Source organism: Amia ocellicauda, chromosome 4 (genome assembly GCF_036373705.1).
Source record: "Amia ocellicauda isolate fAmiCal2 chromosome 4, fAmiCal2.hap1, whole genome shotgun sequence".
NCBI classification, from domain to species: Eukaryota; Metazoa; Chordata; class Actinopteri; order Amiiformes; family Amiidae; genus Amia; species Amia ocellicauda.
In genome coordinates, this window is record NC_089853.1 from 36,277,302 (window position 1) to 36,294,958 (window position 17,657).

Sequence of the window (17,657 nt, forward strand, 5' to 3'; positions counted from 1 at the left end):
TCTAACTAGAAGAACAATTTGGAACATAAAAATATACCTTGTCTATTTAATTAACCATTTACAAGCCTTTGAACTTTTTATTTGTCAGTTTTCTGTATGGCAAAAACATATTACTAATCAAGAGACAGCAATGTTCTAAAAGTAAGAGGTGAAATAACAGTAGTGTGGGCTTAAAGCATCGTCCATTTCATACTGAGCTCCCAGGGCAACCTCACCCTCTCATTTAAATTGAATTAACCCTTAATTGAGAAGAAATTCTGATAATTATGTCAAGCCATGGTGTTGTGGGAATTACTGGCATATTTTTAGGTTTTAAAGTTAAAGCTCAGTGTGGAAATGGTATTCCGTGGTTCGCAAATCTGGCTTGATTAAAGTATGAAACTTATTCTAAAGCACTAACAATCATTCTTCTACTGACTTAATAAAAAGGACAGGAAACATTTTTTTGACCTCTTATTTAACTGGAGAGCACTGATTGAACACATTGCCTTGGGTTAATGTCCACAACAGGAAAATACACAGAAACACACTCAACCTTCTGTCAGGGAAGTTTTGATCTAAAATCAAAATGCTAGATATATACTGTTTCACAAAGCTTGCAATGCTACCCTTAGACTGAAGGAGTTAATTTTCTGAATATCCCTTGAGACTCTCTTTATTCTTCAGATTTTTTAGTCTGATCTTATTTACATAGAAACATGAAAGGGGGGGAAAAAACGAGAGCAATACGAAACCACAAACTTCGGTTCAGAATCTGCAATCTCTCAAGTTGAATGAGGACATTATAGTTGTAGTTACCTTGGCAGCTTCCCAAGCCAAGACTGAAAAGCAACCTGTCAGGATGATGGGATTTTTCTTTTTTTTTTTATAGTTTAATTGCACCACCATTAAAGTCTGGACCATGTGGCTTGTATTGAATATTGACTTCTTATTAAACAGACTTTTTCTTTAGAGGATTCTAACTTGTGGGTCACTTTTGCCACAGCATTCCAGCATCAATTATTATTATTATTATTATTATTGTTGTTGTTGTTGTTGTTGTAGTTGTTAATAATAATAATAATAATAAATTAATCAAATCTGAGGTTATACACTGTTAGATCTAATATTACAACTATAAACAAACAAAACAGCAAAGTTTGTCTTGATCAAACTGATTTCTGAACAAAATGTATTGATAGAAATGCAGAGAATTATGAGTCATTTTTTAAAAAGCAATATTTGTGCCACATTCATATTCATATTCATAGAGTTGGAGCCCAGACAACAAAAGTTGAACTTCAGTATTTACATTAACATTCCTATATTATGAGGCTCAATGCATATTGGACACAGAAGGCATGGATGCAAGTACAAACTCACAATTGAAGCCAATACAAAACAATGTAGTCACTGAATATCTAGCTGTAGGTTTAAAAAAAAAACATTTTTAAATGACAAACATTACATTTTACTCCCAATAACATACATAATGGTAGGGGGAAAAGAGTATAATTAATTCTCAGGGTCATTTTGCACAAGAAAGAGAAAAATGTGGCATCTGTGTGCATCATGGAGCCAAGGCAAAGCGTTTTGTTACACACTGACCCAAAAAAAGCGCAAGTCTTGTGGATGCAATTTCAAAGCCACAGCTCTGGAAAAAAAAACCTCTTCCACAATTAAACTGGATCTACAGGGAGCTCCAAAGCTTATGAGTACTGTGCACATTTTAAGCTTCAAGTGGCAGCCCTTCATCTCTGAGTTTAAAAGAAGTTACAGTCAAGGCCCAAGGTTTCCTGGGGACTGGAAATGTGGATTAACTTTCTTAATAAAAAACGCTGTCTTTTTAATGCGGGCTATCAGGAAAGATGGTATAGCAAACATTCAGAGGGGATTTAAAAGAAATCTGACGTTTTTTTAAAAGCAAAATGATGAATACTAGCACTGCTTTTTTATTTATTTATTTATTTTTAATTTTAACCACCCTGCATTGTGTTGGGAAAAAAATACGGTTTCTGTATTTCAGTGCACCTTTTGTCTCACATTTGACCTCGGTTCCTCTGTCCCACTGTTATTCTACAGTTTGCAAAACTCATTGGATTATAGTTCTAAACTATACTAAAGCTTTGACAACCATTCTCCCTTTGAGTTGATAATAAGAACAACATTTTGTCCGTGCCAAGCTGAAATTCAAAATCCTATATAATGCTAACATTGATATTGTCAATTCATTATTCTCTTAATTCTCAGGCAGAGCCAAATTAATTCCTAGATTTCCTTCAGATGCAAAGGAAAATGTTAATCCTGCACTTCAGATTAGGTTGTGCATGTGAGGGATTACTTGATGATGCCAAAATATGATATTAGCATGATGAAGATGTGTTGTACTGTGACAAGTCCGTTACACTTCATAAAGGATGTATGCTGAAGTGTACAGGATGCATATTATTTACACTCATGCAGTGTCAAGAAGTTGAATCAAGTATTGCTCTAGTCTAAAATGATTTCCTTTCAATGAGAACTACAGCAGTGTGGAGTAGTGTTTAGGGCTCTGGACTCAGAGGTTCATGAGTTCAATCCCAGGTGGGGGACACTGCTGCTGTACCCTTGAGCAATGTGCTTGACCTACGCCACTAACAAACAAAACAGCTGCATAAATGGGTACTTGTATGTAAAAATAATGTGATATATTGTAAATTGTCCTGGATAAGGGTGTCTGCAAAATAAATATAATAATAACAGAAAGAGCACAAGCCATCTAGATATGTTCCAGATACATGCCTTTATTAACAAAACAGAAACAAATAAACAAAAACTTTTTCTTCAGGGAATTGGCAAGTGATTATGTAATAGAAAAATCTCCCTTCTGCTCTTGTACATTTGTGGAGTGCAGTCTTTGCTGGCAGCTTGTGATGATTGGCCAGTAGGTGGCAGTGTGCTATGACCCTATTAACAATTCATGTGTGCCGAGTGTGGGGACGGTTTGATAATTGACAGCTCAGAGGGCACAGCCAAAAGGTACTCACACTGTAGCTGGCCTATAAGACCCCTAGCATGAAATATTCAGTTGAGTTACTGAGAGCACCTTTTCTCCCCCTCTGTAAAATAAAATTCATATGCAGGTGCCATGGAAAGCAGGCACCATGGCTGCTGAATGTAAGAAATTTGACAAAACTGTAATCCTTTAAAACAGTTGTTTATTCCTTCATATACACGGTGTCTTACACATTGTTAAAGCTTTTAACAAAACAGTATTTGACAGTTTTGGACAATTTTAGTTTTTTGCATAGTATACGTTTAGTGCATTACATTAAATAGTAATGCTGTTTTCTGTTAAGCAACTTAAGATGTAAAGTGGATTGCATAAATATTCACCCCCCAAGAACTTTTGAACATTTTGTAGTCTTACAATCTGGAACTAAAATGTATATAATTGTGATTTTCTGTCTCTGATCTACACAAAGTATTCCATTATATCGATGCTGAAAAAAAAGAATGAGTGCTTAAGTATTCACCCCCTTTTGCAATGACACTTTACAAAAAGATGTGGTGCAGCCAATTGCCTTCAGAAGTCACATAATTAGTTGAATATACTCCACCTGTGTGCAATTAAAGTGTCACATGATCTCAGATTAAATACACCTCTTTCTGGAAGGACTCAGAATATGTCAGAGAGCATATCCAAACAACCACACCATAAAGACCAAGGAGCTTTCAAAACAAGTCCAAGAGAAAGTTCTGGAAAAGCACCAGTCAGGGTTGGGCAATAAGAAAATATCCCAAACTTTGAACATCCCCACAGTAAATCCATTATACAAAAATTGAACGAATATGGCACAGCCATGACTCTGACTCCCTAGAGCAGAGTGTGCTAGGAGGTTGGTGGTCAGAGAAGCCACCAAGAGGCCAATAATATCTCTGAAGGAGTTACAAAGTTCTATGGTGAGAATTGGAGAAACTGTCCATATGTTAACTATTGCCTGGATGCTCCACAAAGATGGCCTATATGGAAGACTGGTGTGGAGAAGGACATTGCTAAAAATCTGCCACATCAAATCCCATTTGGGTTTTTCCATAAGGCATGTGGAAGACACAGCAAAGATGTGCAAAAGGTTCTCTGGTTGGATGAGAGCAAAACTGAAAGCACAATTTACAGGAACCAGATGTGCAAAGCTGGTAGAGACTTTACCCAAAAAAACCTGCAGCTATAATTGCTGCCAAAGGTGGTTCTACCAAGTATTGAGTCAGGGGGTTGAAAACTTATGAAACTAACACATTTCAGATTTTGATGTTTAACTTTTGTTTTACAATAATATATACTTTTCACCTTCAAGGTGTTGCGTATGTGGTGTTAATCAAAGGGAGAGCATCCCAATGAAATCCATTTTCATTCCAGATTGTAACATAACAAAATGTGAAAAAGTCCATGTGGGGTGAATACTTGAATACTATGAAATCCACTGTAAATTAATAATGGAGCTGTGTATTTCACTGTGAGTCACCTTGGATAAAGGTGTCAGGAAAATAAACAAACATACAAACAAATAACACATTATTATTGATGCGGGACAGTGCCCTGTCTAGATGTCAAAAATAATATTGCACCATTGTTGCAGCAAGATTGTGTAACCCATGTGTGAATTTAAGCTTTGTGTATTGCTCTGGAGAGGCCAGTTGCAGTAGTTCTTTGAAGCTGATTTTTAGAAAAAACTATTCATCCAAGGCCATAGAGAGAACAGGAGACAAAGGAGACGTGTGTGATAAAGTTTGGGGTACCTCATTGACGTCACGTAGTTGCCCAGCAACCAAAGGGAGTAATATATAATAGTATGTTCATTAGAAAAACTTTAAATGCGTCTTCCCGACTGGCCATCTCCGGAGCGATTCATTTAGCTGAATAATCTATTTTGGTATGATTCAAGTGGACCCTGGTATTCCTTGTCCGCCTATGTATTGAGGGAGTCAATTTCTCCCAATCAATTATTAACAATAATAATAATAATAATAATAATAATAATAATAATAATAATAATAATAATAATACAGTACTGCAATTGACAGACAGTGTATGTATTAATAAATAACTAGTCATATCCTCTTCATAAGAATAAGAAAGGGGTGAGACTTATTTCTGCATCAGTGTTGTCTTGAGAGCACGAAGATATCATCCCTGCGTTGTGGGCTCCCATCTTGATAAGGAGCAGTCTATGTACAGGAGGGTGCTGATATGAATTTCTAGAACTCTTATCTCTTCACTACAAACGGAAGCTTGATTAGAAACGTATTGGTTCCTACTGGAACAAGATCGAGATTATTAGCATCAAACACCTCTACCCTTGAAGTGTCACAAAAGCGTCTCTCTGATGGGAATAAATATTACACTTGCCGACAAGCTGTCAGTTTCTTCCAGGAGAGAGAGAGAGAGGGGAAACCTGTGGAATAATGGGCATTTACTCGCCCCCTGCATGCTGTTTAGCTGTGGTGGGGCTTATAATGTTAACCCCTCATGAGCTAAACGGTTTGATTTATTAGGTGTTGCATCAAACATATGCAGCATGCATTTTAATATCTTCTGCTTCATGACAGCTGCCCCAGGCTGTTTATATATGTTGACAACAGACAAGGGGTTGAGAAGCTTTGATAACAATTAGAAAACAGCAATATAAGAGAGCCCTTATCCATCATATAATTTAGATCCACTGTTTTCTGAAGCTATGGAGGGCACTGCATCTTGAATTTTGTATGCATAGTTTTTATTAACATGCTTGTGAAGCTTGCATAGATGTGTGTCATATATGTATTTATTTCATATTTCATATATGTATTTTAATACCTTTTCCATCAAGTAAAACAGTACAGTACGGGTTCTCCACACTCCATTATTTGCTATCATATGGGAAGTCTAGTACTATTTCATTTACAGAATAAAAAAAACAAATGTGGCAAAAAGTAATTCTTGAATTTTAAGTCTGCAAACCTTGTCCTAGACCATATCAAAACCTTGGCCTACTCACTAATCACAGATTACAAACCTGCCTCTCGATATCATATATTGTCAGAAGCCACTTTCTACTACTTTATGATACAGGGTACAGGTGTGCCATTTATGATTCGTGTGTATGGATCAAATGTTTTGTTCAAATTAGTTTTAGGCCCTAATGCTGGCTATGGAATTACTATTTTTCCTACTAAGAAATACAATTCAGTTAATTTAAGCAGGAGCCAGAGTTGCATGGGAGCAAAACAATTTGGACATTGTCTGGTTTATTATTTTGCATCACTGAGATGTGAGAAAATGCATTTCTAAGGCAGCTATTTAAGATTTTTGCAAATGGCTGTTTTGGGAGTTGAGGTGGCTGGCTGCTATGAATACTTATTTCTCTCTCCCCACTTTTTACTTTGGAGCCTGGTTTCTAAACGACGTGCCACTGTGAGTGAGTTTCTTTTTCAGGCGCTTAACTTTTCTCCATGTATTAATATTACAATTTCAGAAATTTACTGTGCAGCCCATCTACAAGCATATATAGGCCCCTAAGTGTTTGTGGAACATTTTGCATTAGTATCATTTGTTTGTTTTTTACGGACACAAACAACACAAAATAAAACAGCTTCTGTATTGATCACTGTCAACAAAATAGACAAAATACACATTTACAATTGCTAGAAAGATAGACGGATAGAATAAGCTCTCCCTCCAAAAAAAAAACTTGCACGGCAAAAAACACACCAGAAGAACAAGTACAATTGAGAGAGACAGCCTTCGCAGTGTAATTGAGCACTGGCACACAGCGAGACAAAAGCAACATAAAACTGAGCTAATGTGTACTCATTGAACACCAACAAAACAAAAACAAAGCACGTATCCAAATTATCCTCAATTTCCACCCTTTTCTTTGCTTTCCTCATGGTTTTTCGCCAGTATGCGGCCAAATGGGGGTGGGGGAATTCGCGATGATTATGTGTGTGTACATCCAAAAACACAGCAGGCACCGTGCATAGTGTTTATAGCATCAAATAGTAACTGCGTAGCTTCCCCAGGCTGTGTCATTCAAGTTCAAAGTTCAGGATGTTCTGGTATGGCGGTACCCATTGAACCCAACAACTATAATATATAGTTTAGTGTATCGAATTGTGTTACAGTTGTTATTTCTGAGATTAACGATGTGCAGTCTATGCATTTGTAGATCATACATGACTCTCTTTTCGTATTTTGTAGAATTTCTGTTGTTCTGTGGAAGTGGAAAATAAAAACCGAGCTATATCTTCAAGTGGGCAGGTCACCTAGCAGTGATGAAAACAAACAGCAAAATAAACACTTTCATGGGTACTGGCAGGCACTACAATCTGGGCCAAAGTGCTCATGTGGTAAACAGCATCAGAACAATTATATGATGTGCATCTGCTTTTAAAGTGGTAGAAGACTATTTTATGCTCTGTAACTGATGCACAGTGCAGTTCTGTTTAAGTGACACAAACTGAATTATGGATTGCGACAGCAGCATCTGTAGTGTGGAGTTATTCACAAGCACAGATATCCCAGCTAATGACCACAAGACAAGATGATAAATAGTGAAAAATACATGCTAAGCTTGCACAATATAAGAGACACTGTTCTTGCCTACCCATTCATTGCTATTTTGTTACTTGTTAAAAATGTCTGAAAATGTAGAGGTCACTCTGTCTGAGTTTGATTGTACTGTATTTGTTTTAATAATAATACAACTATTTGTATAATAGTAGTTCCATAAGATCAGCAACTAACAAATTTCATTGCATCGATCCTACTTTAAAATAAATATCCCCTTTGTGTGCTACTATATGCACAGGAAAGTACATTTGTTACTGACAAACTGAATGCATCTTATATAGGTTATTATAATAATAATAATAATAATAATAATAATGTTGTGAATAAAACCCGGTAAATAAAAACAATTCAATGAAAACAGAAAGAATGAAAATAGTTTTAATTTATTTTACAGCAAACATACAACATCACATATTTTGTTTTCTAAAATGATATATTCTCAAAAAAAGATAAAATAAAATTAAAGAATGCAAGGAGAGAAGCATATAGAACATATAAAATATCTCTATTGTACATTGTGAAAAAATGTATGTGTATATATATATACACACACACACACATATATATTCCTTTTACATTTTATTTATTTATTTATTTGAATAAGTGCCATTTAAGTCCTAGGAGCTTGAATTCATCTTTACCACATACACAGGACTCTGTAAACTCTAGAGTAGAAACATTCAGTGGGTAGGTGTTCCTGTTACTGCAGTGCTCATAATCTGGAAAAAGCTTCACTTTGCTCAAATGAAGCCAAGAGAAAGATTGCTATTGCTTTAGAAGGGAATACCTTAAGCTTGGAGATATTTCAGGAGCTTACAGTGAAACCCAGTGCTACAACGGCCCAGTTTGGCTGTTTTGAATTTTCAGTAAGCTTTTAAAACCTTGAGACTGAATCCTCCTTCCTCTGACTTTACTCAATGAATCTGTCACTTCCAAAAGCAGTCAAAGCCACTTCAATCACAGGGCTAATCTATTGAGAAACTATATGAGTTTAATGCACTGCACGGTTGTCACTGTCTACGCAGTTTGTTCTTTACATTTAAAACCTTGAAGTACTTTTTTTTGAGCAATGAAAAAAAGGAAACAAAACAAAAACATTTGGGGTTTCTTTGATCTTTGTAAAGCATTGAGTATCTACTGATTGGACTAATAGTGCAATCCAGCACCCTTAATACCTTGCGAAAATAGCCCTTAAACGTAAAAGGAAGAAGTCACTGCGAGAATATAAAAACTCAAGACTCGTGAACAGAATAGCTGTGTTGAATTTATTAACAAATGCTACATTTCACAGAATGGACATCTGTTTATTAGCAACTGCCTCATTTGCAAAAAAGAGAAAAATAATCAAAACAAAACCCAGGTTTTGGGAACACATTCAATGACAGGTACATAAACTCCCTTTATTTACTCTGTGTTTACCATTGCGGTATGTTCCTATCATATAATTCGGTTACAGAAATGCAATTGATATAAGGTATTTGTTTTCCTAATCCAACTATTCTCCCACACTGTAACTGCAGTGTAAATAAACGTGCTTTCACTTTAAAGTGTATCTCTGTTTAAACATCTGCCCCTTGGTGCTGCAAGAACACCAATAGGTTGAGATACCTGCCAACAATTTGTGGGACAATGCACAATATAACTAATAACATTTTGCCTAAATTGTAAAGATTTAGATTTGTCCTAAACAGGCATTCATAGCTTAGATATGTCATAACATTTGTTAGTGATGCCCTTTAATACAAGCATCCCACAGAAAAGCATCTTTGCTCACTGTATTAAGTTGCAAATGATGAACCAGATGTGCCATTAATGTAAAGGGTAGCAAACTGGAGGGAAGAAGCTCAGTGTCATTCGACCTGCGAGAAAAAGCCTACATGTTAACTTTCTCTAAACTGCAATGGATTATATATATATATATATATATATATATATATATATATATATATATATATATATATATATAATTAAATAGGTAAACCATTGTATTGATAAGTTTTCTTTACAAAAAAGAAACCTAAAACAAAACAAAAAAACTTCAATTAAAAAACCTTAACGGAATTCCTACAATAGTTTGGGCACATTACAAAGTGTCAAGTGGAGGATCCCTGCTGTACTAACTGAGAATACAGTCCCTTTTCGTCTTCCTCAGACCCAGGTAAAATCAAATGAGTAAAAATAAAATCCTCAGTGAAGTAGAAAAAACATGTTCATGTAATTTTGGCACTTGTATGGCATGACAGAAACACATAATAAAAAAACCATCTGAAAACACGATACAAAAGAAGAGAGCAATCAAGATTTAAAGAAAGAGATCATCGAGAGCATCAGCAAATTAAGCTGATTGGACCGCAGGCGGGGCACATGCCCAGACTGGGGTTAAGAGTTGCTGACTGAGCCTTGAATGGAAGAATAAATAAAAAAGCCAAAAAAGGGCTGTGTTCTGTGTTTACCCTTGGAATGAAATTTAAATAGTTCAATAGAACCAAAACATCATTTTGCAGTACTGTCATGAAAGCAGGCTGCTATATTAATAACCCCCACCCCCTGTTCACACAATGCTACTAATGAGACATAATTAGGCTCCTTGCCTACAATACATGCTATATATATTTCTTTAAACTCAGGGAATAATGGGAGCATGGGGAGCAAATGGATTTAGGTTCCATTGAGCCTGGCCTTGCTTGATCTTCAGGAATGCAAAATAAAATGGTTTATAACCTACAAAACATTCCAGTGGTACAAAGTCAATGGTGTATAGAATTAAACATGCAGACCATGTCCAGACAAGCCCCCCTTCATGGGCAATGCTTAACAAGAATGCTCCTTGAACATCATTTTACAGGACTCTGGCATGCACAGTTGAGGCGTATAGCCACTGCCAGTTACTTTTTAAATTGTTAATTAGCACTGCTTTTCCTATCTCAATCCCAGGACCCCACCGTTTTTTGCTGGTGAAAAGAAAAGAAAAGAAAAAGGAAGCTGGGACATTAAAATTAAACTAAAAACAAACCCACACATGCACACACAATAAATGTGGCCAAGTTTAATGGCGCAATCATCAGTTCACTATAAAATCAGTTCACCGTAACAGAGATTTTATTGCCTTTTGTCCATAGTTCCCTGAACAACTACAGAACTACCTTTGACCAGAGCAAAGCACATGCTGGCTCTTCCTAAAGTTTTCTAAGAGGGCTGTACTGCTAGCTCTGACAGCCAACCCTATTCAGTGGATATACCGAATAGGTTCATAAAGGGTGAATGTTTTGCAATGGATCCTCAGCATCCGAGTATGTTTTTTTTTTATCTTTAAGCATATATTTTTGCCATCAAATATTTAGAAAGTTTTTGCAACTTATATATTCTTTATAAAACTGGTAAGTGATTGAAAGTAAGGGGATACATCTACAATGTATTTCTTATTTGTCCAATTGACCTTAGTATCTTTAAGTTTGATGCTGTAATACATGGCTGGCATTCAAATTTGGAACTCATTAATAAATTAAATACATAAAAAGTCCTTTGCTTAAAAACATAACGCATTTGGTTTTGAAAAACACGAAACATTTTGGTTGCTAAACATGTCATTTTCCAGAATCAAAGGTTTGTACATCCTTTTATTTTTGGACACTTGGTAATTTGAATTCAAAATTCCCCAGTGTTTGCATATCCATGAATATAAATCATCTTTAAAAGGTGAATACTATTTATTTGCAAGTCTTTAACACAGGGCTACCTTCAAGGCATTTCAGTTCAAACTCATCTGGAATGTTAAGTCATTTGGCAAATTGTTTCCTCTGAACAAACGTCACCTCTTGGACACAGATACATGAAAGCACCAAAAAGCCATGAATACTTATATGTGCATGTATGAGTCAGGTTAATCTATAATGCTGCATTCACACCCTTCAGACACAGCAACACCTGTCATGTGAAGGGTGTCTCTGGCCATAGCTTAGGCAATGCACCAACACGAAGGGCACATCAATGTAACCTGTGGGATCTCTGATCTCTGTGTTAGACCACAACCAAAAGACAAATGCATAACGCTGGCTTCATGGATGAAGTGAAGATAGTTTTTTCTTGGCAGGCTTTATGAATTGAGTTTGGCAACGGTTTCTCTTCCCATGAGGCCGGCTGCATGCAGTTGTGGCCAATAGGTCTGAAGTTCTCTGTCAGTTAGACAGTCCATCAGAGACTGCGTAAGAGTGTCCAAGTGTAGGGAGTGCAGTATGGGGGCTGGCAGTGAAGGTGGCTTTCCTGTATCTGTCACCAGGATATTATCAGATGTTTCCTAGCACAACCTCACACAAACAACTGCAGCAAGAAAAGCAGACAAAACCGATTATTTTGGCAATTATAATGACTATCTTTTTTGGACTGCATTTCTCCTCTACGATGTTTGCATGAATGGCATTTCAACGTTAGTTATAAAGGCATACCTTGTCACAGGCTACATTAGGTAATTGAACTAGGCCATGCAGACTCCCAAAATACAGAAAGGGTTTGTCATTATTATAGTTTAAAGAACAAAAGAAACCAGTTACAGGCTTTCGCTGTCAAAACAAGGACCCTGCATTTTGCCCCCACCTGCCTTTAAAAATGATTAGAGTTGACGTCTTTCATTCTTTCACTCTTTCTGTATGTTTTCATTCAACCTGAAAACAAGCCTGTTAACTGTAAATTGAAATACACTCATCGAGTGGAAAGAGTCCTCCACTCTATACTGCAGTGAATGATGCACAGAGAATCTCACAAGTAATTAGCTCTATCCTGATTGTAAGTGAAACTGTCATTCCTGCATTCCCCTCATAGTTGATTGTTGGCATAGTTTATTTGGCATTTGATCAGGGTTTTTAAATAGTTTCAAGTCAGCAGCGTGAGGTAGGACCCTCCTCTGAACGCTCCGAGTTTAAAGCAATACACTTCCCTGTTTATGAAGAGTTTTCCAGCAAAGAAAGAGAGCTTATTTTACTGTTAACTAATCAACACCATGAATGAAGGAATTATAGTTTTAAAGGCAGGTGGGTTTAGAGTTGAGCAAAGAAAGTGCACAGCCCAAGTAATTTCAGATAACTAACTTAATCTGGGGGGAATTGCCCAGTACTATAAAATTCCCTAAAAACATCATATTTGCTCATATTACAGATCTTACTCAAGAACACCTCAAGCAGCTCTAGTTAACACAGTTACTCTTAAATATTTTCAAATGGCTGTGGATACAATGATTTGCCAGTTTTGAAAACAGCACAGTTCCAATATAATAGGACTAAAACTTTCTGACAGGTGGACTGTTCGTTTGATGCCTTGTAATACGCCCTATTGCTAAATACTAAAACGGTCTATTTTATATAGTAGGGGTGTGCTGATGTAGGAATGCTTTAGAAAAAGTTTGGAGGTATTGAAAACTCACAGTGTAAGCCTTTACGACATGACAAACACACCTCTTGAGATTATGTTGTGACTTTTGGTGGGTTTACAAAATGTGGCATCTTCACTAAAACCTTGAAAACGACAAGTGATCCATAATGGAGTATGAGCTGGTTTTCAAGTGATCACAAAGTCCATGACCATTCTAATATAAAATATATATATATTATCAACCCCTAAAGGGGCCTGTAAGCTGCTTTAAGATGAAAACAGTATGTTAGCAATGGCACTATTACATTTCATCAAGCATGCAATGTCATTCCAGGCTGCTGCCAATTTATGAAGCAGAAAAATCAGGCTCGGCAGAACCAGTTACTTGCAGAAATGTTGGCTGTATATAAAACAGCCTGTTAAAAGCAGATTGATTATATGAAAGATATAATATGGGTCTTCGGGTGGCATTCCTAGTTATCCACATCCTGCATCTATTTCTTGCTTTTTTCACCTTGGGTGTAATCTCACTTCCAGATGGGAATCTGTTTAACTGCTTTGTAAATGGGGGGCCGTCTCAGATTCAATCACAAATCCACACCACCCCCCATTCAATTCCCACCACCTATTTTGGAGTGATAAGATGCCACCTTCAAGTCACTGTTAATAACAGATAACTGCCCCAAAAAATGAAGCAAAGGCAAATCAATGATGAAGGGTTCATTGTCTGTCAACAAGACAGATTTGGTGTTCATTACTTTTGGTGTTTGTTTCTATTTGATACACCATTGTTAACTAGAAGGTTGACTGGATGAAGAACTAAGAAACTGGTGAATTTGATGTAATATCTGTTTTTGTTCTGTAGCAGCAGAAAACTTCTGTTAGTTTAACTTGCTGACTACAGCCGAGAGTAGCTCTGAAAATGGTAAATAATAAAATAAAAAATGGCTGAATAAAAGAATGACAACCAATTTGTAAGAGTAAAAATATGAGAGGGAACACGGTGATACTATCAATAGACTATTGACCTGTTTGTTGTCTTGTATATATGCACTGTTAATAAATAAGAAAGTGCTATATGGATTATCAAGCCTAAAAATTCTGATGGACACTTTTTTTTTTAGAAACTTTACTATCACTGATGTATGTGCTGTTTTAGAAGATGTATTAGCTCTTGTGCACTTCCTCACATTCTGAAGCTCAGTTTGGGATGCATCATACATACATTTCACCGACTGCAAGCCTTCTTCTTCCCACAAAAGATACTCAGAGACAAAGACCTCTGCTTTTGTAATAACCAAAGAAGTAGAAGAAGCAGTTTGACAAATGACAAAAACGGTTCATAGACAATGACATGGACAATGCACCTGAATGAGATATAAAAAAAAAAAACAGAATACATGAATGCTAAACATTATTATTATTACAGAAGGAAAAGATAGCAATGACCTGAGGGGCACTGAAGGCTGGAATTAAGTGTGAACAGCTCTGAATGAAATGTGCAAATACATCTTTATAAATCATCTAGAACTTTGCTTCAGAATGTGAAATGGCACACAAGAACACAGAATCCTAGACCTTCTGAGATGCAGAATACGTGAGTGACAGATTAAAGGTTTCTTGGGATATCTCAATGAAACATATTTCAGTAGTAGCCTGCTATTCAATGTGGTGCATAACAAATGGCATTAACGTCTTAATTGCCCCTATTTGGTGTACACTTTATAAAGACACTCCTTTGTTTTCCAATGTTTCTGCTATTTTCTTTTCCTGATGGAAACAGTGGTTCCTCTACTCATCACAATCAATATAAAGAACTAGATCTGAGTAATAAAACTAGAGTCAAACTGATAAATAAAAGAAGATCAATGAGTTATTAAATGTTACATGCAGAACTACTCTACATAAAAAAATGTATTCAGTTCCTTCAGTTCCTTTCCTCACAGTGGTGTATACATTCACGGCGAACTATGACTCCAGTACCAGAAACCTGGATTTTGTTCTCTTGTCTGGGTTTTTGAAAAATCTCAATGGCTTAATGAAAGTAACAGCTTAAAATGAAATAAATACAAACAATCCCTTTTCCTTAGCTCTCGGGCACCCTCTCTAAAAACGTTCTGAAAATCCAAAGGCTTTCAGCGGTCAAACCAAAAATACCAGATTACTGCATTTAGTGAAGCTTTTAATATAGTAATAGAAATGACGTACAAATGTAAGCAATATTTAATGAAAGAAAAGTGAACAATTTGTCCAGATGTTTAATGAAAGTTGTTCATTTTAATGAATAAAAAAAATTGTTGATGTTTAATGTCAACAATGCTGGATAATATACCAACCTTTGAGGACACATTCTTTTAATGTGCAAATCTATGCTGATATAATCGGTGCCCTAGGTCTTCAGTCACTAACACTAGACTTGACTGTGACATTTATATAGTATTTTTCCATGACAGAACTCCTGTGTTGTAAACAGCTATCCGCAAGTAGGATAAATAATAGCGAATAAAAAATAAATAAAAAATTACACTTTTTGGAGATTTGGAGATATATAAGTTCAAATAATGGAGAAAAAGAGGTTCCTTTACTTAAAGAGACTGGGTTCAGATCCCGATCAAGCTGACATAGAATCATTTAAGTTACCACTTAAAATCAGGAGGAAACCAGCCAGTACTTGGTAAAGGGTGGAAACTCAGAGCAGTTGGTTGCTAAAAGCCACCGTATTGGATGACATCCTTGCAGAAATCAGATCTAAAAATGGACCCTTAACGAGTCAAACGTGGATTTGGAGCAGACAGCAGCAACAGTCTTCCAGGGCCTGAACAGGACTTAAAATGCATGAACTGAATTTTTAAATATTTTGTCTTTTCTTTTTTCAGACAAAAAAAGAAAGGATATCCTTCAAGAGACTGGTATATAGTGTCACGTTCTTCTGTTCTATGTTATATTTTTATTTGTATTGGTTTATTTTGTTGTGAACTCTGATTAAAGTCAAAGCTATAAAACAGACTCCATATTCTCGCACCACTCGTGGTCTTCGAGGTTGTATATAAACTTTGTCCTGCTGGCTGGATTTTGACTGATCTCCTTGCCCAGGTTGTCTAGGGTGAGGGTGGAGGCAAACAGTTCGCTGGTGGTCAGGCCGCCCTCAGTATTCTTTATGTATCTTTTGTAGTTTTTCCGTAAGCATTGCCAGGTGGTGGTATAGAGGATAAAAGCCACGGACTTGAGAGCGATGGCGATGCTGACGTACAGATACCTGTAGGCCACATTGTCGTACAGGAGACAGGCGCCCTGCTCCCCGCAGACGGTGCTCCAGAACAGGCAGGTGGAATCAATCCCAGCACCAAAAATCAGTGGAGGTGGGATGAAACCTGCCATGAAGGGGGTTTAGAAAAACAAAACAGATTATCTTAGGGCACAGGGGTCCACATCTCAACAGTTTCTTCATGTTTTTCATCCCACCTACCCAATTCAAGGCTTTATTGACCCACAAGATTTCCAGATTCAATCATGCAACCACAGGTTTAGTGTACATCAATAGGAATTACCCTGTTTACTACCTAGTTAAGATAAAAGCTGCTGTATTTACTACTGAAGTTATTCAGTACTTAAGGTACCCCATGTAACATACCCCTGACTCTTCATCAATCAAGACATCAATCCTATTAGGGTTTAACCCACAACTGTAACACCTGCTGTTTGTCCACATGTAACAAAGTGGTTTGCTACTGACAAACATATTTTCTGATCTACAGAAACAAAAGGGTAGGCTAGGAATAAACAAGCAGACGATGTCTGTACATGCCTAGGCACTTATACATGTCACCTGGAGGGAAATAACCCCGGCAAAGCTTTAGAAGTATGTATTGAGTACCCGAATAGCAGTCCATGGAAATTATTTCTTACCTAGAAGTCGCAGCAGGAGGAAGAGGACCCCCAATGCGTAGGATTTCAACTCGGGACTCACGGTCCTGCGGCGGCGTGAGGGAGAGAATGTGTGGGGGGTGGGGGGAGAATGAAAAATAATAAAATGAAAAAAGATTGATTTTAGAGTTGGAATTTAATTAACGTGCTTTTTCACTCACACACTAACTGTGCTGCAGTCTCTTAGAAAATAAAAAGTCATTACTTATAGAAATGCTGCAGACTGCCTAGGGTCCCAAACCTAATTACAACCGAGTGTGATAAGTGTGAAGAGGGAATGGAATTCCACCTATATTCAAAATACCAGCACTGTTGCTGACAGTACTAATGCATTGCGGACTGATAGGAGTGTTTTTCCTTTTCATAGGTCCACAACTTTTAAGGATTTGCACAATGCATCAGCTTTTTTTTCAGTTTTGCTTTAAATCCCATCCAAACAGAAGAGTTTCACCTGCAGCAAGGGAATTTAAAGCTGTGAAATGAGTCACTAAGTATGCAAACCAGTTTAATCTTTAAATTCTGCTTGCAAGCAGTAACAAATCTAATGATGGTGATTTGAAAGCAGGTGCTTAGTTCAGGCTGAAAAATGACCAGAAAAATACTTTTGCACAGTTAACTTTAGATATTCTCAGAGTTACTGTGGTAAATTCATAAAATTAACTTGGTATTGCCAGTGTATAAACTACACATATAATTTTTTCACACTGCTGGTTATATCTAAAGTATGCAGATTTTTGGATCAGAGAGACATCAATTTGTCATTTTTTCTCAGTTTTTTTCCCCTAAGCTTACAGAACTGACAAAT

At 36.7% G+C, this 17,657-nt stretch overlaps 1 protein-coding gene across 1 annotated transcript in view; it reads right to left on the reverse strand.

Annotated features, from left to right (window-relative positions):
• Positions 1 to 10,598: 10,598 nt before the first annotated feature.
• The window catches only part of slco3a1a (solute carrier organic anion transporter family member 3A1a), an 87,727-nt gene continuing 80,668 nt past the window's right edge, over positions 10,599 to 17,657 (reverse strand). The window contains exons 9-10 of the mRNA XM_066701995.1: positions 16,835 to 16,899; positions 10,599 to 16,299 (exon numbers count right to left, since the gene is read on the reverse strand). Coding sequence (XP_066558092.1) covers positions 15,923 to 16,299; positions 16,835 to 16,899 — 442 coding nt within the window. The 3' untranslated portion in view covers positions 10,599 to 15,922. The remainder of the gene's footprint in view (positions 16,300 to 16,834; positions 16,900 to 17,657) is intronic.